Source organism: Rhinoraja longicauda, chromosome 31, assembly GCF_053455715.1.
Source record: "Rhinoraja longicauda isolate Sanriku21f chromosome 31, sRhiLon1.1, whole genome shotgun sequence".
Classification (NCBI taxonomy): domain Eukaryota; kingdom Metazoa; phylum Chordata; class Chondrichthyes; order Rajiformes; family Arhynchobatidae; genus Rhinoraja; species Rhinoraja longicauda.
In genome coordinates, this window is record NC_135983.1 from 10,203,241 (window position 1) to 10,225,851 (window position 22,611).

The 22,611-nt window shown below is 46.8% G+C and overlaps 2 protein-coding genes across 2 annotated transcripts; one reads left to right on the forward strand and one right to left on the reverse strand.

The window, feature by feature from the left end:
* Nucleotides 1-2,993: 2,993 nt before the first annotated feature.
* rpl28 (ribosomal protein L28) lies at nucleotides 2,994-8,246 on the reverse strand. The gene is made up of 5 exons (XM_078425906.1): nucleotides 8,178-8,246; nucleotides 7,517-7,605; nucleotides 6,123-6,246; nucleotides 3,991-4,109; nucleotides 2,994-3,150 (listed from the first exon to the last, which is right to left on the reverse strand). Exons 2-5 carry the CDS (start codon nucleotides 7,595-7,597, stop codon nucleotides 3,061-3,063), a joined length of 414 nt encoding a protein of 137 aa, XP_078282032.1. The 5' UTR covers nucleotides 7,598-7,605; nucleotides 8,178-8,246; the 3' UTR covers nucleotides 2,994-3,060.
* LOC144608263 (uncharacterized) lies at nucleotides 7,943-22,340 on the forward strand. The gene is made up of 7 exons (XM_078425863.1): nucleotides 7,943-8,861; nucleotides 11,240-11,354; nucleotides 11,758-11,870; nucleotides 18,949-19,048; nucleotides 20,083-20,204; nucleotides 20,444-20,686; nucleotides 20,963-22,340. Exons 1-7 carry the CDS (start codon nucleotides 7,943-7,945, stop codon nucleotides 21,067-21,069), a joined length of 1,719 nt encoding a protein of 572 aa, XP_078281989.1. The 3' UTR covers nucleotides 21,070-22,340.
* Nucleotides 22,341-22,611: the final 271 nt, after the last annotated feature.

Consider the following 22,611-nt stretch of genomic DNA (forward strand, 5'->3'; position numbering starts at 1 on the left):
TCTTCAAACTGGGCAGGAGATGGGAGACGGTGGGCAGATGGAGAGCTTGTGAATGGGTTCACTCCTTCCGCAATACAACGTCACCTATTCCTTTTCTCCAGAGATGCTGTCTGACCCGCTGAGTGATTCCAGCTTTTTGTGACTATCTTTGGCTTAAACCAGCATCTTCACTTCCTACACATGGGAATTCTGTGTTTCCTGGGCGCATCACGACACCATCCAAAAGACTCCACCTCCACTTTGAAGTGTCACGAGCCAGACCTACCCAGGGATTCAGTGCGGATATTAAGAGATTTTCCAACAAAAACACAAATTACAGGAGTAACTCAGTGCGTCAGATGACATCTCTAGAGGTCGATAGATGACGTTTCGGGTCAGGATCCTTCTGGACAGATGGACGGGGAGCGGGGGAAGAAAGCTGGTGGACGAAGGCCAGTGATAAAAAAGAACACAAAAGGTTTTGAGATAAGGAGAGCTGAAAACTGAGGCTAAACTAAGGGATATAGGTGGAAGTAAGTGGGGGAAGAGGGGCAGGAGAAACAGGTGCACATCCAGACTGAAATCTAAAGCAAAAAGCACAAAGTGAAAGATTTCAGCATCTGCAGCTCCTTGTTTCTTAGACATCTTCCAGCAGGTTTTGAGCACATCCGTGAATCTGTCAGTGTATACATCTTCCCATAACAGTGTAATAGTTTCAGGCTTTCAACATGGACAGCCCAATAGTGAGGTCTTAACATAACCAGCGCCTTAATACTGAACATGTTGGTTCCCTTGCCGTCTGGTGCACATGCCGAGAAGCATTGGTGGTAGGTAGTCCTGCTCCTTGGGAACCCTCTAGTGTAGTTGACTGATGACATGAAAATAGCTGCTCAGAGAAATACACATTAAGACTGCTGAAACCTAATATACCGTTGTAATGACCAATGACCGTTTGTAATGACCATATGTGGCAAGTACAAAGTCTGTAAATAGGAAGGAATAGGAATACTTTATCATCACATGTGACTAGGCACAGTGAGTTTTTTGCTGCATACACAACGTATACAAACAGCAGCCATCTACGGCGCTGAGTTACAAAGCACGCCGGCTCCCCCTTTTGTCGTTCTCCCCCCCCACCCACAGCGGTTCCCCCACGCTGGGTCCTCCATTGTTCTTCCCCTTCCGCCTCACGGTGATCCTCCACGCTCTCATTGTCCCACGAGGCATCGCCACCGCGGCCCCATCGTCGCGATGCCTCACCGCTGTCGACGCCGCCCCACTTCACGCCTCCGTTGTGCTGACCCGGACTCCAGCTGTGGGCTCCGTCGGCTGCTTCGCCCGACCTACCCACGAAGCCCTGGCCGGGCCACGACCCGGGCTTCTACACGGCGATCCGAGAGGCATCGAGACCGTGGCGCCTTGATAAAAGCCTCCTGCTGTGTTCCCAGTCCAAGCCATCTGGCCATGCGGCCAGTCGGGTGTTGTCCCAAATCAGCATTCAATTAAAAAATCGTGCGCTATTTTAATGGTTGGCAATGAATTTAGCAACACACGTTGAATTTGTAACACTATATCCATGTACTGTCTACAGCCTACAGTCTGATAGCGAGGTCTTAAAATTGTTATATATCCTACCACAACTACTTCACTGGTAGCCAGTCCATGTACCTACCACCCTCTGTATGGAAAAAGTTGTCCGCAAGGTTCCTATTAAATATTTCCCCTCTCACTTTAGAGTTGCATCTATTAAGGCATAGATTTAAAGTGAGAGGGAACTTAAGAGTTGCTGCCTTACAGCACTTGCACCAGACCCGGGTTCGATCCTGACTACAGGTGCTGTTTGAACGGAGTTTGTAGGTTTTTTGAGAGCTTCAATTTCACTCATTAAACTGCCTGCCTTGCCTTTCACACTAATGGGAACATGCGTACCTTGAACTCTCACCATCACTTTTAAAGGTCTCACTTTCCAAATGACCATCCAACTTATCTCTGCCCCTCTTGATTTTATATATCTGCAGGTCACCCTTCAGCCTCCTATGCTCCAGGGGGAAAAGACCCAGCCTATCTACACTCCCCTAATAATCTAAGCCCTCCATTTCACATAACAATCTCATGAATCTTTTCGGTGCCATATCTCTTTCAGAACTGTACAAGTCTGGTCTAAATTCCCAAAAGGCAACATTTCAGTGGTCAGCTTCACGCAAGGTGAGAACTTGGGTGACCATGGTGGCACAGCGGTAGAGTTGCTGCCTTACAGCACTTGCGGCGCTGGAGACCTGGGTTCGATCCCGACTACCGGTGCTGTCTGAACATTCTCCCGTGGGTTTTCTCACAGATCTTCAGTTTCCACCCACACTCCAAAGACATACAGGTATGTAGGTTAATTAGCTTGATGTAGATGTAAAATTGTCCTTAGTGTGCATAGGAAAGTGTTAATGTGCAGTGATTGCTGGTCGGTGCCGACTCGCGGGGCCAAAGGGCCTGTTTCTGCACTGCATCTCTAAATCAAACAGGACGTGGAATATAATTGTGAAAATTTTAGGTCATCGAGTTGGTGCACATTTCAAGAAAGCAGAGTACTCGTTAAACAAAGAGATTGGGCAGGATTGATTCAATGAGCCAAGATGTGTTTGTACACAAGTTACTGAAGGCCAACATGCAGATGAGTAAGCAATGTGGGCAGGCAGTATTTTGAGTTTTATCATGGACCATATTGGCATTTATGATAAACAATCCTTTATCATGGGCAAAGTGACTCTGGGCATTAGATGTAACTTCAAACCCTTCAAACCCAAGGTCTCCACTCATCACCTCTCACCTCCCCAAACTGCCAACCTTCTGGTATTTGGATTAATTTGAAACCAAAAATGATTACAAATTGAGGCAGAAAACAGGGCACAACCATTGAGGCAGCCGTGTCAAATTTAGACATTTAGAAAATGCCTTCATACAAAAACAAAAAAGCTGCACAGCTTTACACTCTGCTCAAGTCCACGAGAAGATGAAACAGTGTATTCAAATAGAATAAGCACTCAGCTCTTCATTTATTATCATAAACTGTATATAAAATCATTTACAGCTTTATGCATTCTTCGTTGTCCTGGTTCGTTTCTTTTTGACCACAACTGGTTTCTGGCTCTTCAGGATCGCACTGGCACGACGGAGCGCAGCCTGCAAGGAAAGGCACACATCACGATGAACATCACCGCCCACTAAACAACCGTTACTACGTGTAATTCAAACATCTCACACCAGTGATTTAGAAGGGCGTGCAATTAGAAGAACGGTCGCCTCAGTTCCACAGACCTGGCTAAATTCTGACAGTTTCCTCCCACATCCCAGACAGGAGAGCTTTCGGGACGATTGGCTGCTGGTGTAGGTGAATGGTGGAATATAAAGGAGGTGTCGGGAAAACAGGGATAACGGCCCTGTGCGGGATTTGTGTAAAATGGCTAGAAAAGCGTCGGCACGGATTCAGTGGCAGAAGGACGGTTTCTGTAGTGCATTCCTGGACAAAGGCAGATTGGGAAGAATGTTTAATACAAAAATCAGATTTCTCAGGTAGACCGAGATGCCATTCAGGCAGAAATCTGATTAAGAATTAATGCTGGTAAACACTAGCTATTGAGCAGATTGGAAAGCAGCATTTTTTTCAAAACTGCTCTAACTGAATCCAAAAATGGAAAGAGATGGGATTCTGAACTATTCACTTCTGTGCAATACTTTAGTGGGGTTGTAAGTGCAAAAAACATTTGTCCTCAATAATCATTTGAACGGTGTAGGAACTAAAGGTAAAATGTCCATCCTCAAGTAGAGTACATGCAATCATTGAACCATAACATTCACAAGACCGGGAGGGGCAGCTCAATAATGACAGCTGGTTACGTGTCACACAAAAACCCCACAGATGTACATGGTTAAAACTTATTGCCCATAGCTGGATAAAAACAGAGCAACTAACAACCCATCACAGCCAGCAGCTGACGACTTAAAGCACAGAACTCCTCGTACCATGCGGAGATCCTTCCGGTAGCTGTTCTTGCGAATGATGTGGCGCAGACTGTTCAGGGTAGCACGGCCATTCTTATTGATGGTGATCCTTTCATAGGATGTCGCTGGTTTCCTTTGACCTAAATTATTATAAACATAAAACTGTTTACTGACCTGAACAATGTTAAGTACAAGTAGACTACAAGGACCAAACTGGGGATAATGCAGGAAAGCCGTTCTGAGGCAACAGATCAGAAATGAATGGAACAGCAACAAAAGCACCAAATGAAATATACCAGCTTCTAATTCTAGCCCATGGTATCTGCTCTGTTCAAAGAAAATTACCCAGAAAGATATTCACCTTCCAGTGGCTCATGATGTGGCTGGGAAGACATACTGAAGTACCATTTAAATATGGACCAAACAACACTGCTGGAGGAACAGCGTCTGTGGAGGCAGCGGGATAATCAACATTTAAGGTCAAGATCCTTCTTCAGGACTCAGCACAGAGTTAGGGAAGTGGTGCCAATGTAAGTTTGAAATGAGGATGGCTACATGTGGCAAATGAAAATACAGTTGGTTAGGCCCAGGAGAGTGGTCATGGCTTCACATTAACTTGTGGAAAGTGAGAGGCATCAAAAGGTTGACCAGGGCAGGAACAATGGAGACACAAGAGACTGCAGATGCAGGAAACGTGAGCAAAAACAAACTGCAGGAGGAACTCAGCAAGTCAGGCAGCATCTGTGGAGGGGAAAGGTCATCTGGTCCATTTACAAGTTGGAAGAGACTGGACAGGGGACTGGGAAGATTCAAAATAGAAGATAAGTTCAACCCTGAAGCTGGGTCTTGAACCAACACATCGACTATACCTTTGTCTCCACAGATGCTGCCCAACCCACTGAATTCCACCAGTGGTTTGCTGTTCGCTCCAAATTTCAGCCCCAAGCAGTCCCGAACGACTAATTTAATTACGATCACCTCCATCAGACTTTCAGCTCCAAACCCCGGGCAAGGATGTAAATTATAAAGCCGTGCCTCTGCTCTGAGGCTTCAACTGAGGGAGATAGGCTCTTCCCATTTAATTCATTTCTAATGCTCAATTGCTTCAGATACAAAAATAATCACAATTCATTCAATCTTACTACAATTAGAATATCCCAGTCGTGGCAACATCATTATAAATCTCATAAGATCACAAGAGATAGAAGAAATAGGCCATCCAACCCAACAAGTCTACTCTGTCATTCAATCATGAATGATCTATCTCTTCCTTCTAACCCCATTCTCCTGCCTTCTCCTCATAACCTCTGACACCTGTACTAATCAAGAATTTATCTCTGCCTTAAATATATCCACTGACTTGGCCTCCACAGCCTTCTGTGGCAAAGAATTCCAGATTCACCACCCTCTGACTAAAGAAAATCCTCCTCATCTCCTTCCTAAACAAACATCCTTTAATTTTGAGGCTTTGACCTCTAGTCCTAGACTCTCCCACTAGTGAAAACATCTCCTCTGCACCTTTCCCAATGCACTTGCATCTTTTGTATTTGTATCTTATAGAGGTGTTTAAAATCATGAGAGGAATAGATCGGGTAGATGCACAGTCTCTTGCCCAGAGTAGGGGAATCAAGAGGACATAGGTTTAAGGTGGAGAAAAGATTTAACAAGAATCTGAGGAGTAACTTTTTCCACACAAAGGGTGGTGGGTGTATGGAACAAGCTGCCAGAGGAGGTGGTTGAGGCTGGAACTATCCCAAAGTTTAAGAAACAGTTAGACAGGCACATGGATAGAACAGGTTTGGAGGGATATGGACCAAATGCAGGCAGGTGGGACTAGTGTAGCTGGGACATGTTGGCCGATGTGGGCAAGTTGGGCCGAAGGGCCTGTTTCCACACTGTATCACTCTATGTCTAACATGGAGGTCAAAAGTGTATGAAGTACACAAGCCGTGCCTTAACTAACAGAACTGGTAGTTCTAACAGATTTGTAGGGTCTCGACCCAAAACGTCACCCATTCCTTCTCTCCAGAGATGCTGCCTGTCCTGCTGAGTTACTCCAGGTTTTTGTGTCTATCAACAGAACTGAGCACCTGAAACACAAAATGCACATGAAGACATCGTCCAGAGACAAGGAACTAAACCAATGCACCTACCTGCTCGCTTTTTCAGGACTACAACCACTCCTTTGCCATCAGCTGCTGGCTCTACACCCACAGTTTTACGATGAATGAGTCCATTGTAACGGTAGGAATTTCTGGCCTTCAGGTTGTTGGGCTCCTGCATTGGGTTTAAAAATAGAACAAAACATCAGTGCAAAGCCAAATCACTGGATGGATTTAAGAGAGTTAGATAGACCTCTAGGGGCTAGTGGAATCAGGGGATATGGGGAGAAGACAGGCACGGGTTATTGATTGGGGACGATCAGCCATAATCACAATGAATGGCGGTGCTGGCTCAAAGGGCTGAATGGCCTCCTCCTGCACCTGTTTTCTATGTTTCTATGAAACAAGCCCCAGTAAATTTGAGTAGTACCACAGACACGGCTGCAACAGCAAATAAGTTAATTTGGCACAAAGTACTAAAGACATTCCAGTTGTTAACAACACTTGCAGCTCCACTAATGAAGAAACAGGTGGCTAAAAATACAAAGATGTCAGAGGGGTTCACCCAGTTAATACGGAAAATGCAGTAGGGAAGTCAGAGTATTTAAACCCCCAGGGCTTGCATTGTAAATGGCAGGAGCCCAGTGTGTTGAAGAACAGAAATCCAAGGGTACAAGTACAGTTTTCAGAAAGTGACCTCACAGGTATTCAGGGTGGCAGTGTTGGGTAGTACACAAGCCTCCATCAGACAATACAGTCATCTTTGATACTGGACAAGAGTTGTGATGTCACATTACAGCTGTGTAGGACATTGCTGAGATGGCTCCTGGAAGAGGCTTGAGGAATATGAGCCAGAAGTAAATGGGATTAGCTCACAAAGGCATCTTGGTCAGCACAGATGTGGGCTGAAGGGCCCATTGCCGTGTTGTATGACCATGATCCGGGAATGCAGGAAACTCCACGCCAGCCCGAGTGACCCGGGGGGGGCATATAGGGTGCGTGTCCCATGTCGAGTAATGTGATGTTTGATGGACTTGTGTGGGGTGGGAGGACCCGTTGCTCCTCCCGTGCAGCAGGTAGCTGCACAGGACAAAGGGAGATGCTTTGTACATAGTTATCTTGGCTTTACACAGTGTGGAGTATGTAGTCAGATTGTGTAGTTGCAGCCATTTTTAGTTGTCTTGCTGCCAGCATTGAGTTACTGTAATAAAGACTTCTGTTGTACCTTGAAGACACGCAAAGTTTCATACAGGTATAGAGCAAGAACACAAAACCGACCACCCACCATTGGTGAGGGCCAGTGCACTGGTGGGGAGGGGAAGGCTTGTGGCTAAGGGACAAGATGCAGCCCAGGGGATGGGGGTGGTGCATGCGGTGGGAGGGGAGGGGAAGGGGTATGTGTTTTGGGTCATAAGATTTGTAGTGAGGGTAGGGAGAGGACTCACCGTGCTGTAGACCTGTTTGTTGCGTTTGATGAGGAAGCTGGAGCAGTTGCGGACGATCATCCATTGCAGGTGGGACGACATCTCCAGTCCTGGGGTGGGGGAAGACACAAAACGGGTCAGAGTCCGGCAGCAGTATTGGACACCCTCTTACCACCCATGACTTTTACAACCAGACACTGTAACCAACATACCCCAACTCCCCAGGCTGTAAATGGCAGCCTGATGTGCACAGCAAGATCCCATCAACCACTACCTCCCTCTCCTTACCCCTCCCCCAGGCCCCAAATCTCCACCCATCCCTCCCTCAACACTCATCACCTGATCGTCCCACCCCCTGCCCTGGCCATTCCCAGGCCAAACCTCCCCATGCCGTCCCCACCACCCTGATCCCCATAACCCCTACGCCCCACGGGCCCCCCGGGCCTGATGCACACAAGACCCCACAGGCCGGAGCCTCCACCCCCAGCAACACCGGGCTCCCACCATCACCGCCCCCGGTTGCCCGCTCCCCTGGCCTGGGTCCCCCGGTGCGGGGTGTCCCGCTCCCCCCTCGTTTCCCCGGCTCCCACCGTGCCCCCGCGTTACCCCAGTCCCCCCGATGCGGGGTGTCGCGCTGCCCCCGCGTTACCCCGCTTCCCTCCCTACCATCCCCCGCTCCCACCTGCTTCGCCGGCGCCGCACAGAGAGAGCGAGGCCGCCGCCGGCGCCGCCTTTTCACCCGCGATCCCTCCGCCCGCCGCCTCACCGCCGGCCTGCCGGGCGCGCATCCGCCCACGCCGCCACCATCCCCGCAGACCACTGCCATCACACACCGAGCACCGCTCCGCTGCACCGCCCGCCGCATCTCCCGGCCGTCAACGTGTCGATCTATTTGCCATTCAGCGTGGAACTACATTGCCGCCGCGGAAGGGTTCGGGTAACGTGCGTACCAGAAGCAACGCACTTAGCGCGCGACACATTTGTGTACGTCACGCCGTCGGGTTGCGTCACGAAGCGTCACGCGTCGGGCCGCGCCACATCACGCCATCAGGGCCGCGCTACGTCACGCCGTCGGGTCGCGTCACGAAACGTCACGCCGTCGGGTCTCTCCACATCACGCCGTCGGGCCGCGCTACGTCACGCCGTCAGCTACGTCACGCCGTCGGGCTGCGTCGCCTCGGGGAGGCGGCGCCATCTCGTCGCTCGGCCGCCGTGGGGCCGAGGCAACGAATAACAGCGGGGACTGGGGAGAGCGGGCGGCGGCGGCTCCGCGGCCCGGTCCCGATGGAGCGGCGGGCGGTGCTGGGCGAGCAGCTGCACCGGGTGATCGGACCGCGGTACCCGGAGCTTGGCGTGAAGCTGACAGGTACAGTCGCGGCGGATCACGGCCCCAGGGGCGGGGGTCGCCATGGTGACGAGCCGGGTGGGGCATCGCCGCGGGTCCACAACAGGCCATTCGGCCCATCTAGTCTCTGCCGTCCAAGGTGCCCCATCTCAACTGCACCCATTTGGCCCAGATCCATCTAAACCTTTCCCATCCATGTACCTGTCCCAAATGTCTTAAATGTAGTTCTAGTCCCTGCCTCAACTGCCTCCTCTGGCAGCTTGTTCCATAAACCCTCCACTCTCTGAAGAAAAAGTTACCCCTCAGGTTCCAATTAAAACTTTCCCCTCTCAACATAAACCTATGTCCTCTGATTCTTGATTCCCCAACTCTGGGCAAAAGTCTGCATTTACCCGATCTATTCTTCTCATGATTTTGTAGATCACCCCTCATCCTCCTGTGCACCCAGGAATAAAGTCCTAGCCTGCTCGACCTCTCCCTCTCGCCCAGGCTCTACTGTCATAAATATACATCCTTATAAACAGGAAAGATTTAGAGAGATACGGACCAAATGTGGCCAAATAGGACCAGCTTAGATGGGGCATCCTGGTTGGCATGGACGTTGGGTCAAAGGGCCTGTTTTACGTGCTGTGGGCTTTATCTGCCTCTTGTGAACTCTGGTGGCGTGGTCTGCCGGCTAATAGACCCAATAATGAAGACACAAGGAACTGCTGATGCTGGAATCTTGTGCAAGAAACAAAGTGCTGGAGGAACTCAGTAGGTCAGGCAGCATCTTTGGAGGGAAATCGACAATGTTTTGGATCAGGACCCTTCTTTAGATGACACCATTCCAATGGAGTTCCATGCTGGATCTGCTGTTTTTGAATTAAAAGTCTGTCCATTCCCTCCACAGTGACCTCCCTAAAGTTGATTACAATCCCTTGTTGTTGATTGTGATGCATCACTCCAGCTCAGACCTGGAAATGGATGCATTCCTTAATGTTACACATTTTATTTCAACCCTAGAAAGACCCAGCCAGGGGATATGAGAATTTTTAATAAAAGATTTTGATAATTGACCCAAAGATGTGGTCAGATCCGTTTGTGCCATTGACATTTTGGATTAACACCCAACATCTATCCTGGTATAGGGGCTTGACCCGAAATAGCGATGATTCCGTTTCCCCACAGATGCTAAGACCCACTGAGTTCCTCCAGCAGTTCTTTGCGCCCAGATTCCAGCATCTTCAACCTCTTGTGTTTCTATTTCTACTGTGTTGGGAAGGCCGGGTCAGGACAGAGGTGCAGATTTCAAAGAAATACGAGGTTGGGCTGTCCTTAATCATAGAACAATACAACAGTGGAACAGGCCCTTCAGGCCCTTCTGCCTGAAAGTGAACCACGTTTTTTGTTTGTAATAAAAAAGTTCAAATGTTTTTTAAAAAAAATCACAATTATGCAGAGAAGTAGCAAACTGATTTAAAATGGAGTGAAGTAAAAAAAATTAAAAACAATGAATAAAACAAAATATACTGTTAATGTTGCAGCTTTTTCTGTTTAATTTTCTGATTTTCAGCACCTGCAGTGTGTGCTCATGATGTTGAAATGAGGATAGTTTGTTGGATCGCTTTTAGTTAACAAGGTGCATACCCAATATGGAGTACATTCCTGAGGAAAGCCATTAAATGAATGGTGTGGGAGGTACGTGGGTGCAGAACTAGAAAAAGGAAAGATTTTGAGTGAGTTAGAATCTGACTTTCAACTGCTGAATTGGCAACAAACGCAACCCTTGGCCTGTTTCGACATCCACACAGAACGTAGAACAGCACAGGAAAAGACACAAAGTGCTAGAGTAACTCAGACCCCGTCTCTGGCGGACACGGATAGGTGACAATTCGGGTCAGGACCCTTCTTCAGATTAATCACCTAATCTGAAAGATCACCTATCCATGTTCTCCAGAGATGCTGCCTGATCTGCTGAGTTACCCCAGCATTTTCCGTCTTTTTTGTAAACCAACCAAGTTAAACTAGTTGTAATACAAGGAACTGTAGATGCTGGAAGCTGAGGAAAACACAAAGTGCTGGATAGTGCTGGGAAATGGTAAGGGACATTTTGGGTCCGAAAAAGAGTCCTGAACCGAAAGATCACCTTCTATTCCCTCCAAAGATGCCGCCAGACACGCTGAGTTCCTTCAGCACTTTGTGTTAATTTTCATTGGGAATTTTTCTGTCAATTAATGTAAGATAGTGAATATGTTGTACAAAATCTGTTCCTGGTTTTGAAATAGTTGGATAAATCTTCCCAATGTTTGGCGGTAAAAGAAGAGAGTGACATTGGATGAGTTTATCCCAAGAGTTGTAAAGATGTAATGTGACAGATAAAATAATGCCATAAATGTTTTGCTTTGAGCCTTCCCCAGGGATGTTGCTGGAGCTGCCAGTTCCTGTACTGGATCAGATGATACATGACGAGGAGTTGCTGGCTGCTGGACTCGAGAAAGCACTGAGCACACTTCAGAACTCCACAGAGAAATGGCAAGACATTGCTCATACCTCTCTTGGGTGCTGTTTGTGGTGGAAAATGAATGAATGAATAACCCCCCCCCCCCATCCTTCATAGCGGGCCATCATGCCGGATCCTCCTTTGGTCTTTCACCCCCTCCCCCACGGTGGTCCCCCCCCCCCCCCCACGCCGGGTCCTCCTTTCTTTGATATTATCTCATCTGATCTAATGTCTTAGCAATTTCTTGGTACATTTTTTTAATGGTTTAATATTGGCTGCCTCGCAGTGTTAAATTAGCCCTAGTATGTGCTGAAGTGGACACTTATTTTGGGGAATGCATGCATATTGATAGTGACTGATTTAATCTCAAAAGGATCATTGTTTTCTGCCTGTTAATTTCAGTGCGAGAGACAAAGTATTTTGTTTGACTTCCAGTTTGTTTAAAACTGTGGAAGACGATACGGATTCTGATTCTACGGATTCGCTGGGTGATCAGCTGTATGACCTGGTCGATAGTCACCAAACCGGGCACAGTGAGCAAATAACAGGTAAGATGGCCAAAACAATATCTCAGAAGTCAAAGGCTTGCTTTAGGTTACAAGATCTTTTCGTGTAATATCGAAGATGACTGATGAAAGCAAGGTGCAAAGAGTATTTACCAGACTGCTTGGAGGGCTTTAGTTGGGAGATTGGATAGGCTAGATTTGCTTTCTTTGTAGTGAAAAAGGCCTGAGGGATGACGTGATAGAGTCATATTGCATGGAAGCAGGCTCTTCAGCCCAATTTGTCCATGCCTTTCTGGTTTTATAGCTGAGCTAGTTCCATTTACCTGCATTTTGCCCACATACCCTCAGCCTATCCATGTATCTGTCCAAATGTTGTTTTCAACGTCTTCATTGTTCCACCGCTACTGCTTCCTCTGGCAGCTCGCTCAGTCTACATGACGAAATAACCCTTTTCCACGAATGACAGTTGGTGCGGCAATGTCCAGCTGACTGGCACATTGCGTGGCATCTGCACCAGGCCTATCCCTCGCAACACCGGGGACAGGTAGAACGTCAGCAGGTAGTGGCACTTGGTGCCCATGTGGCTTGGCTCTACGCTCCGCCTGATGCAGCCACACAGGAAGATGGCCATCAGGGCCAGGGCGACCTTGGGCACGCTTTTACCCCCTTTGTCTGCCAACTTGTGCATTGTGGCCTGTCGCACCCGGTCCATCCTCGATCCCCAGATGAACTGGAAGACGGCCCGGGTGATCCCTATGGCGTAGGAGGGAGGGACAGGCCACACTTGCGCCAAGTACAGCAGCCCCGAGAGCACCTCAAACCCGTTATAGAGAGGGAGCACTGCTTCCATAGCTCCAGTTTCTTCCCCATCTTGCCCATCCGCTCCAGCCAATTCTTGTCACACGCCTCCGGCCCCCCGAACCAGATCTCCAGCACCTTCAAGAAGTCAGGCTTGATGGTGAAGGGGCAGAAGATCGGTCGGGCCAGTTGCCAAAGAGCATGGCCTCGCTCTTGCTGCGGTTCACCTTGGCTCCCGTGGCCGACTCAAACTGGTCGCAGACGCTAATCAATCTGCGGACCGACCCTGGATCCGAGCAGAAGACGGTGACTTCTCATGTCCAGGGAGGTTTTGACCTGAGTGCCCCCACTGCCTGGCAATGTCACTCCTCATGCTTACGTCCTTCCTGATGAACTCGGCAAAAGGTTCAATACAACAGACGAACAAGACAGGGGAGAGAGGGCAGCCCTGTCTGACTCCAGACCTGGTGGGGAAGCTGTCTGATTCCCACCCATTGATTTGGACAACACTACAGATGTCGGTGTAGAGCAGTTGGATCCAATTCCTGATTCCCTCCCAAAAGCCCATTTTGGAGAGCACGTCCCACATGTACTTGTGCAATATCCTGTCGAAGGCCTTCTCCTGGTCCAAGCTGACCAGTCAGGCATCCATCCGTCTGTCCTGCATGTAGGCAATGGTATCTCTCAGCAGCGCCAGGCTGTCTGAGATTTCTGGTCCGGGTAGATCACCCGTCCCAGAGCAGACGTGACCCGGTTTGCAATGGCCTTAGACAGGATCTTGTAATCAACATTCAACAATGTGATGGGTCTCCAATTCCTTATACCATTCATCTCCCCCTTTTGCTTGTACCAACACCTTCGGCCACAAGTCCATCGAGCAGTGGTCAGCACGGAACGTCCTGCAGGCACTGCAGAGGAATGACTCCATGGATCCTGTGGCATGGTTCCCAGAGCAGACTGCCCAGCTTGTCTGGCAAAATGCCTCATCGCCAGAACTCACCAACAAGCACCAAAACCTGGCTTGGCTGGCGGTTAGGGGAGCTCTCCCAATCAGATCCTTCCTGCACCGTCGGAACCTCACTACAACAGACGAACGCTGTCCTTGGGATGGCTGCTCTGGAGAGGAGAGGGTAGCCCACCTCTTCACAGAGTGTGGATTTGTAAAGACTGTCTGGAGAGGTTTGCAAGGGTCCCTGTCACGATTTATTCCGAACAGCTCTGTCACAGAGGACTCTGTGATTTATGGACTGTTCCCAGGGACGCATTCAGAGACGGACGTCGAGTGCTGCTCTAAGGTCATCAACTCATTGAAAGACGTTCTTTGGTCTGCCTGAGCTTTGTTGACCTCCCAGCAGAGCGAGATGTCCGTCGGGGAATGTTGCCGTTTGGCCCGCTGCAGACTGCAGGAGTACGTGCTGAGGGACACACTGAGGCTTGGTGCGGTCAACGCCAAGGCCCTGTGGGGGAGGACCACAGTCTAGGGTTCTTTCCGCTGCTAGACTTGGGGGGCAGGGTCTGGTGGAGACGCCCCTCAAAAATAAGGGAAGGGATTCCATGCCAGTGGGCCACACGAGTGGCAAGGGTGGGGGGTAAATTTGTGTAAACAGTATTGGATGTATGTATAGGCTCCGAGAATGTTGGATGGAGTCTTGTAAGGATCATGTATTGGATATATTTATTTCTCGAGTAAAGTATATTTTGAAATTTTTTAAAAAAGGAAGAAATCTCCTCAAGTCTTTTAAATCTTTCCCCCCTCATCTTAAACCTATGCACTACAGTTCTGGGCTCCTTTAACCTGGGAAAATTTGATTTGAAAAGGTCACCCCTCAGCCTGTTTCCATGCTACATGTCCACATAACTCTATCAGGTCATCCCTCAGCCTTATTCACTCCAAGGAAAACAAACCCAGCCCATCTAATCGCTCCCCAGAACTAAAGTCCTCTTTGGTAAATACCCATTGTGATCTCTCCAGTCTAACCTTGTCTTTCCTACGCACTCTTGTTCTGGACTCTACCCTGGAAAAACTAGTGTAACCATTAATTTTATCTATGCCTCTCATGTTTCTAAATACCTCAAAAAGGTTATCCCTCATCCTCCTATGATATATGTCTCAGCCTATCCAACCTTCCCATAACTCAAACCATCAGTCCCAAAAACATCCAGGTGGATCTTTTCTGCACGCTTTCCAGCTAAATGACATCCTTCCTCCAGCAGAGTAACTAAAACTGCACATAATGCTCCCAATGTGTCCTCACCAATGTCTTGTACAGCTGTAGCATTGCATCCCAACTCTTGTAATCAATACCCTTCCCAATTAAGAACATACCAAATATATTCTTCGCCACATCACCATTCTCGGGGAACTATTCACCTGCACCCCTAGGTGTCTGCTCTACAACACTCCAGGATTCCAGCACATACTGTGGAAGTCCTGCCCTGGTTTGAATTATTAAAATGCATCACCTCATACTTGACTGAGTTAAATTCCACCTGCCAATCCTTGTCCATTTCTCTTGTCCACCATAGAAACATAGAAAATAGGTGCAGGAGTAGGCCATTCGGCCCTTCGAGCCTGCACCGCCATTCAATATGATCATGGCTGATCATCCAGCTCAGTAGCCTGTACCTGCCTTCTCTCCATACCCCCTGATCCCTTTAGCAAAAAGGGCCACATCTAACTCCCTCTTAAATATAACCAATGAACTGGCCTCAACTACCTTCTGTGGCAGAGAATTCCGCAGACTCACCACTCTCTGTGTGAAGAAATGTTTTCTCATCTCGGTCCTAAAAGACTTCCCCCTTATCCTTAAGCTGTGACCCCTGGTTCTGGACTCCCCCAACATCGGGAACAATCTTCCCGCATCTAGCCTCTCCAACCCCTCAAGAATTTTATACGTTTCTATAAGATCCCCCCTCAGTCTTCTAAATTCCAGCGAGTACAAGCCCAGTCTATCCAGTCTTTCCTCATATGAAAGTCCCGCCATCCCAGGGATCAATCTGGTGAACCTTCTCTGTACTCCCTCTAAGGCAAGAACGTCTTTCCTCAGGTTAGGAGACCAAAACTGCACACAATACTCCTGGTGCGGTCTCACCAAGGCCCTGTACAACTGCAGCCGAACCTCCCTGCTCCTAAACTCAAATCCTCTTGCTATGAATGCCAACATACCATTCGCTTTTTTCACTGCCTGCTGCACTTGCATGCTTGCTTTCAATGACTGGTGCACCATGACACCCAGGTCCCGTTGCATCTCCCCTTCTCCCAATCGGTCACCATTCAGGTAATACTCTGCTTTCCTGTTCTTGCCGCCAAAGTGGATAACCTCACATTTATCCACATTATATTGCATCTGCCATGCATTTGCCCACTCGCCTAATCTATCCAAGTCACTCTGCAGCCTCCTAGCATCCTCCTCGCAGCTAACACTGCCACCCAGCTTCGTGTCATCCGCAAACTTAGAGATGTTGCATTCAATTCCCTCGTCCAAATCATTAATATACACTGTAAATAACTGGGGTCCCAGCACTAAGCCTTGCGGTACCCCACTAGTCACTGCCTGCCATTCCGAAAAGGACCCATTTATTCCTACTCTTTGCTTCCTGTCCGCCAACCAATTTTCTATCCACCTCAACACTGAACCCTCAATACCGTGTCCTTTAAGTTTGTGCACCAATCTCCTATGTGGGACCTTGTCGAAGGCCTTCTGAAAGTCCAGATATAACACATCGACTGGTTCTCCCTTATCCACTCTACTAGTTACATCCTCGAAAAATTCTATAAGATTCGTCAGACATGATTTGCCTTTGGTAAATCCATGCTGACTTTGTCCGATGATTTCACCACTTTCCAAATGTGATGCTATCACATCTTTAATAACTGACTCTAGCATTTTCCCCACTACCGATGTTAGGCTAACTGGTCTATAATTCCCCGTTTTCTCTCTCCCTCCCTTTTTAAAAAGTGGGGTTACATTAGCTACCCTCCAGTCCTCAGGAACTACTCCAGAATCTAAAGAGTTTTGAAAAATTAGCACTAATGCATCCACTATTTCTGAGGCTACTTCCTTAAGCACTCTGGGATGCAGCCTATCTGGCCCTGGGGATTTATCTGCCTTTAATCCATTTAATTTACCTAACACCACTTCCCGACTAACCTGGATTTCCCTCAGTTCCTCCATCTCATTAGACCCCTGGTCCCCCGCTATTTCCGGCAGACGATTTATGTCTTCCTTAGTGAAGACAGAACCAAAGTATTTGTTCAATTGGTCTGCCATCTCCTTGTTCCCTATGATCAATTCACCTGTTTCCGACTGCAAGGGACCTACATTTGTCTTAACTAATCTTTTTCTCTTGACATATCTATAAAAGCTTTTGCAGTCAGTTTTTATGTTTCTTGCCAGTTTTCCCTCATAATCTATTTTCCCTTTCCTAATTAAGCCCTTTGTCCTCCTCTGCTGGACTCTGAATTTCTCCCAGTCCTCTGGTATGCTACTTTTTCTGGCTAATCTGTATGCTTCATCTTTTGTTTTAATACTATCCTTGATTTCCCTTGTTAGCCACGGATGCACTACCTTTCCTGGTTTGTTCTTTTGCCAAACTGGGATGAACACTTGTTGTAGTTCATCCATGCGACCTTTAAATGCCTTCCATTGCATGTCCACCGTCAACCCCTTTCAGCATCATTCGCCAGTCTATCTTGGACAATCCACGCCTCATACCTTTCTTTAAGTTCAGAACACTTGTTTCTGTATTGACTTTGTCACTCTCCATCCTAATGAAGAACTCTACCATATTATGATCACTCTTGCCCAAGGGGCCTCGCACAACAAGACTGCTAACTAACCCTTCCTCATTACTCAATACCCAGTCTAGAATGGCCTGTTCTCTCGTTGGTTCCTCGACATGTTGGTTTAGAAAACCATCTCAAACATTCCAAGAAATCCTCTTCCTCAGCACCCCTGCCAGTTTGGTTCACCCAATCTATATGTAGATTGAAGTCACCCATTATAACTGCTGCACCTTTAGTGCACGCATTTCTAATTTCTTGCTTGATGCCATCCCCAACCTCACTACTGCTGTTAGGTGGCCTGTACACAACTCCTACTAGCGTTTTCTGCCCCTTTAGTGTTTCGTAGCTCTACCTATATCGATTCCATTTCCTCCAAGCTAATGTCCTTCCTTTCCACTGCTTTAATCTCCTCTCTAACCAGTAACGCTACCCCACCTCCTTTTCCTTTCTGTCTATCCCGCCTGAATATAGAATATCCCTGGATGTTGAGCTCCCAGCCTTGGTCATCCTGGAGCCATGTCTCCGTAATCCCAACTATATCATAATCATTAATAACTATCTCCACATTTAATTCATCCACCTTATTACGTATACTCCTTGCATTGTGAAGGGAACAGGTTAAGTTGCAGGAGATATACCGACCATCTCTACAGCAGTTCCGTTGATGAGTACAGGGTTGTATTCGCCCCTACGCCTCCTCAAGTAACTCTTTGTCTTGCTGATGTCAAGGGCTGGGCGGTTGCTCTGATACCATGACAAGGTTTCACAATCTCTTGTACTCCGTCTCATTGTTGTTGATCCGGCCAGCATCATTGGTATGCGAACTTGAAGATTGAGTTGGCGCTGTACTTGGCAGCATAGTCATGGATGTACAGGGAGTGAGTGAGCAAGGGTCTGAGCACACAACCCTGAGGGGCTCCTGTGTTAAACCTCAGGGTGAATGAAATGTTCTGACCAATTCTAACTAACTGAGGTTAGATGGGCTGGGTTTGTTTTCCTTGGAGTGAATAAGGCTGAGGGATGACCTGATAGAGTTATGTGGACATGTAGCATGCTGAGGCTGAGGGGTGACCTTTTCGAATCAACTAGCTAGTCAGAAGTTCCAGAAGACAATGCAGGTGGACCCCCCCCCCAGGTTAACAACCAGTTTAGGGATGAGTTTATTCTGCATTATGGTGTTGAAAGCTGAGCTGTAGTCAGTGAATAGCATCATGATCAAAGTGATCCAGAGTTGAATATAGTGCAAGGGGGATGGCGTGCTCTGTAGATTGGGAATGGGGAGGATATATCCACATTGAGTGGCTGAGTCAAAGTTATGGGTTTGGGTCCTATCCCAGAGACTGGTGCTCCTTCACATGCAGTGATGAGGGCGTGCTGAACCATCAGGTGAAACGTTAAACTGCCTTCTCAGGTGAATGTGTAATTTGGAAACTGACTGACAGACACACACAAGATGGTTATTAGACAAACTAACATTGGTGCAGATTAATATTAATTGTTCTGCATATAAGTGGGTGAATGTGCCGATGTTTCCAGGAATGCTGCTGGAGTTGGGAAGCAATGAAGTAAAGAAGCTGGTCAGTGACCCACAACTGTTGGAGCAAAAGATTCACATTGCCCAGGAAGCACTTGAGCAGTGAGTTTATGTGTGTGTGTGTGTTGCAAACAATGTTTGGAATCTTTGATATTCTGTCTTTAATGGCTCATTATTAATTCTAATTGAACTCAATTGAGCAGGGCTCATAATTATTCAATGGCTTTAGAATAAACTACTCTGCTGGGCTGGTGGGGGGAGATTGATGCACAAAGGGGAACTACAATTGAAATGTTTCAACATGTTGGGAGTGAACAATCTTCAGGAAACAGTCTATGTCCTAGTTCCCTTACCCCCAAGTAAAAAAACTCTGTATTCAATTTATCTATTATCCTCGTGATTTTACACACCACTAGAAGATCACCTTCAGCATCCTGCATGCCAAGGCATAAAGTCCCAGACTGCCCAACATAAACCTGTAGCTCGCGCCCTTGAGTCCTGACAACATCCTCGTAAATTTCCGTACTGTTTCCATCTTAATGGCATCTGTAGCATGTGACCAAAACTGAACACAATACTCCTGGTGCAACCTCAACGTTTTGTACAGCTATAACAAAATGTCACAACTTCTATACTTATTTCCCTAACTGAAGGAGGCCAGCATTCCAAAGCCACCTTCACTAACCGATCTATCTGGGACACCACTTTTAGGGAACTATGCACTTCTACTCCTGGATCCCTCTGCCCAACAATACTCCCTGTGGCCATATGTTCATTGTGAAGGTCCTGTCCTGGTTTGACTGCCCAAAATGTAAAATCGTGCATCTATTTGCATTAAACTCCACTTAGTCATTCACCAACCCACTTGCCCAGCTGTACTTGATAACCATCTTCCCTATATTACATTTTAGTACGATCTGAAAACTTACTAATCATGCCTTGTACATTCTCTTCCAAATCATTGATATAGATGACAAACAGCCACCAATCCTTGAGGTGGACCACTAATCACAGGCCTCCAATCTGAAATACAACCTTCCAACCTCTGCTTCCCACCATAAAGCCAATTCTCTATCTAGACTAGAAAATATTGTACCTACCACACTTGTAACACGCAGCACCTTTCACACCTGCAGGGAATTGCCTCCTAAGAAGCATGTATCTGATTTGGACGGTGATGATGTGAAGGAGAGGCTTGGAGAGAAGATTTTTGAACGGGTTGAAAAGATTGATCCAAAGAACTGTGCATGCATCACTGGTGAGGCTAAACTCTTCACTAAATCTGTGTGGGAAAAAATGCATCATGATTTACATACGAGAACAAATGGAACTGTTGACAGATTCTTTATGGCTAATATCTGACCTGTCCTGTCAAGGAGACTTAAGTCACTATATTGAAGTAGCTGTATGGTTTCTTGGTATCTGTTTTAGAACTTGCATTTACTAATTTCTGACAATAATGGGGCTGTTGTTTGTCAATGTGAAACTGTGCTTTAGGAATGCTTTTGGAATTGGATCCGTCAGCTATTCAGAAGTTGCTGACCGACAGCTTGGCGTTGAAAGATGCTGTCAAAAGAGCTCAGGCTGTACTTCCACAGGCAGCTGCTCAGAGATCCTCAGACTCCGACCCGAATAATGAGGACGGAAGTGATCTGGACAGTGAAACCGAAAATCTAGGAGAGGAATTGTACAGTTACATCAACAGTACAAAATACAGTCAGCACTCCAGCAAGCTAACAGGTACATGTGGTTAAATACGTTAAATATGCTTTTATTACCAGAGTTATTCTTAACACAGTTCATTACAGACTGAAAAGGCCAGAGACTCTGCTTGGAGAGTTGTTTTGGTGCATTGTGTAAATGTTACTCTCATTGAGCTGGTGGGGGAGATGGAGCTTGGTGCCAATCAAGTGATTGCTTTCTCTGTGATGATGTCTCGATGTCTGACTGTTAGATTTTGATTAGAGCACAGTTTGGACTAATAGCATTAACACCTCTGCAATCGTTTGTTTGTAGGCATGATGCTCGAGTTGTCTCACAGCAGCTTAGTGGAACTGCTGAAATCACCGGAACAGCTGGATGAGAAAATCCAGCTTGCTGCTGCAGCACTGACAGACAGCTGACAGAAGTCCTGGCCTGAATCACTGTTTAATTTAGAAGTGGGCACATTAGTTGTGTTTGTACAGGCTAGCCAAATAACTACATTGGCGTCACACTATAGGGCATTTGTCAGCTGTCCATGGTTGGGTTTGAACAGTGTCATCAATCAATGGGTATCTGTTAGTATGTGACTCTGCATTACAGGTCATGTTATACGAGGAGAATAACTGTTAACTTTAAAAACACTACAGTAATTTGCAGATTGATAGACAAACGAGGGACTTATTCACTGAACCTAATGGGCAATTTAAAAAAATAAAAGATAGACATAGGTGCCTGTTGCTACATAGGTAGAGCTTCAAAGTTTAAAAAAATGTAGTCTTCAAAATTTATTGAGCTGGAAGGAACTGCCTTTAAACTTAAAGGATTCCTCACTGGTCAGGCCAAGTATTGCCCAGGTACCACTTAGAATATGGTGAAACAGTCAGCAATAGACCAAACTCAAACAACCTGGTTTCCAAAAGGATCAAGGCAATATGAAAAAGGCTTCCCAGTTTGAATATTGACTGCACTGTGAGCTCATGACTTGAAGGCTCAAAATACAGTCTGCTTCAATTGTGACCAAGCCCTGGGAGAGCTGCTGGCTACATCAGTGGCTCTCTTACACACCTTCCCCACCCCCCACAGAATCACAATATCCAGTGATTCTAGCTTCCCAGTCTGAAAGATCCCAATCTAAAATGTCACCTGTCCATGTTCTCCAGAGATGATGCCTCGCTTGCTGAGTTACTCCAGCCCTTTTTTTTCCCCCACTCCACAAGGCGAGGATGTGAATAAGTGACTTTATTCAAAGCTTCAAGTTTAACAGCTTCTAATCCAGTGCACACTCCTTGTTCCTCACTACATGGTCAGATCAATAAGCTATGTAAATCCTCAGTACTTTTTGGACACAATGTTCAGTTAGAGGGGGAATAGGGGGAAAATATAATCAAAATTATAAAACTAGATTGCCAGTGTGAATGTTTAGTGTTTTCAGAACAATTGTGTCCACTATTCAAATATTTTGTTTAATGAAAAACGAAGTTTAATCTTATTTGTGAAACTGAACGTCTAAAAGTAATTCCTGATTAGGATCAAACTGTGAATAGTGTTACTTTATGGGCAGTTGTGCAATAGTAAATTAAACTTGCACAATTAGTGCAGAAGCTGATTTTCTTGCAAATGTTCATGTTACAATTATTTTTGCCTGAAAACATGTAGTGAATGCTTATTGAAAATAAATCAAACCAGTTAAATGGAATATGCTGACTGGTAGTTGTGTCAACAGGGTTTAAAATCAGTACCTTGGCTTCCAAGATAGGTGAATTTCCTGGTTTTCTGTTTATTTATATTTCAACAACATTGGATTTTTATATTACCAACTTTACAAACCCCGTGCTAGAAATGTTGGGCCACTAGTGTGTTCTGGGAACCTGCTGGCGAAATCCCTTTCACACGAGAATTAGCGACAGGGAGCAGCAGAGTTAGAGCAGCTCCCTGGATCGCTGCAAGAAGCACAGCATTTC

Excerpts from the sequence above, each read along its gene's own strand:
- rpl28 (XM_078425906.1), bottom strand. The coding sequence starts at position 7,597 with ATGTCGTCCCACCTGCAATGGATGATCGTCCGCAACTGCTCCAGCTTC. Across the intron at positions 4,110-6,122 it reads AGTCCTGAAAAAGCGAGCAG|GTCAAAGGAAACCAGCGACA; the intron begins GTAGGTGCATTG and ends ATAATAATTTAG. Across the intron at positions 3,151-3,990 it reads ACCGGAAGGATCTCCGCATG|GCTGCGCTCCGTCGTGCCAG; the intron begins GTACGAGGAGTT and ends CTTTCCTTGCAG.
- LOC144608263 (XM_078425863.1), top strand. The coding sequence starts at position 7,943 with ATGCACACAAGACCCCACAGGCCGGAGCCTCCACCCCCAGCAACACCG. Across the intron at positions 11,355-11,757 it reads CAGAACTCCACAGAGAAATG|TTTGTTTAAAACTGTGGAAG; the intron begins GCAAGACATTGC and ends TTTGACTTCCAG. Across the intron at positions 11,871-18,948 it reads GCACAGTGAGCAAATAACAG|GAATGCTGCTGGAGTTGGGA; the intron begins GTAAGATGGCCA and ends CGATGTTTCCAG.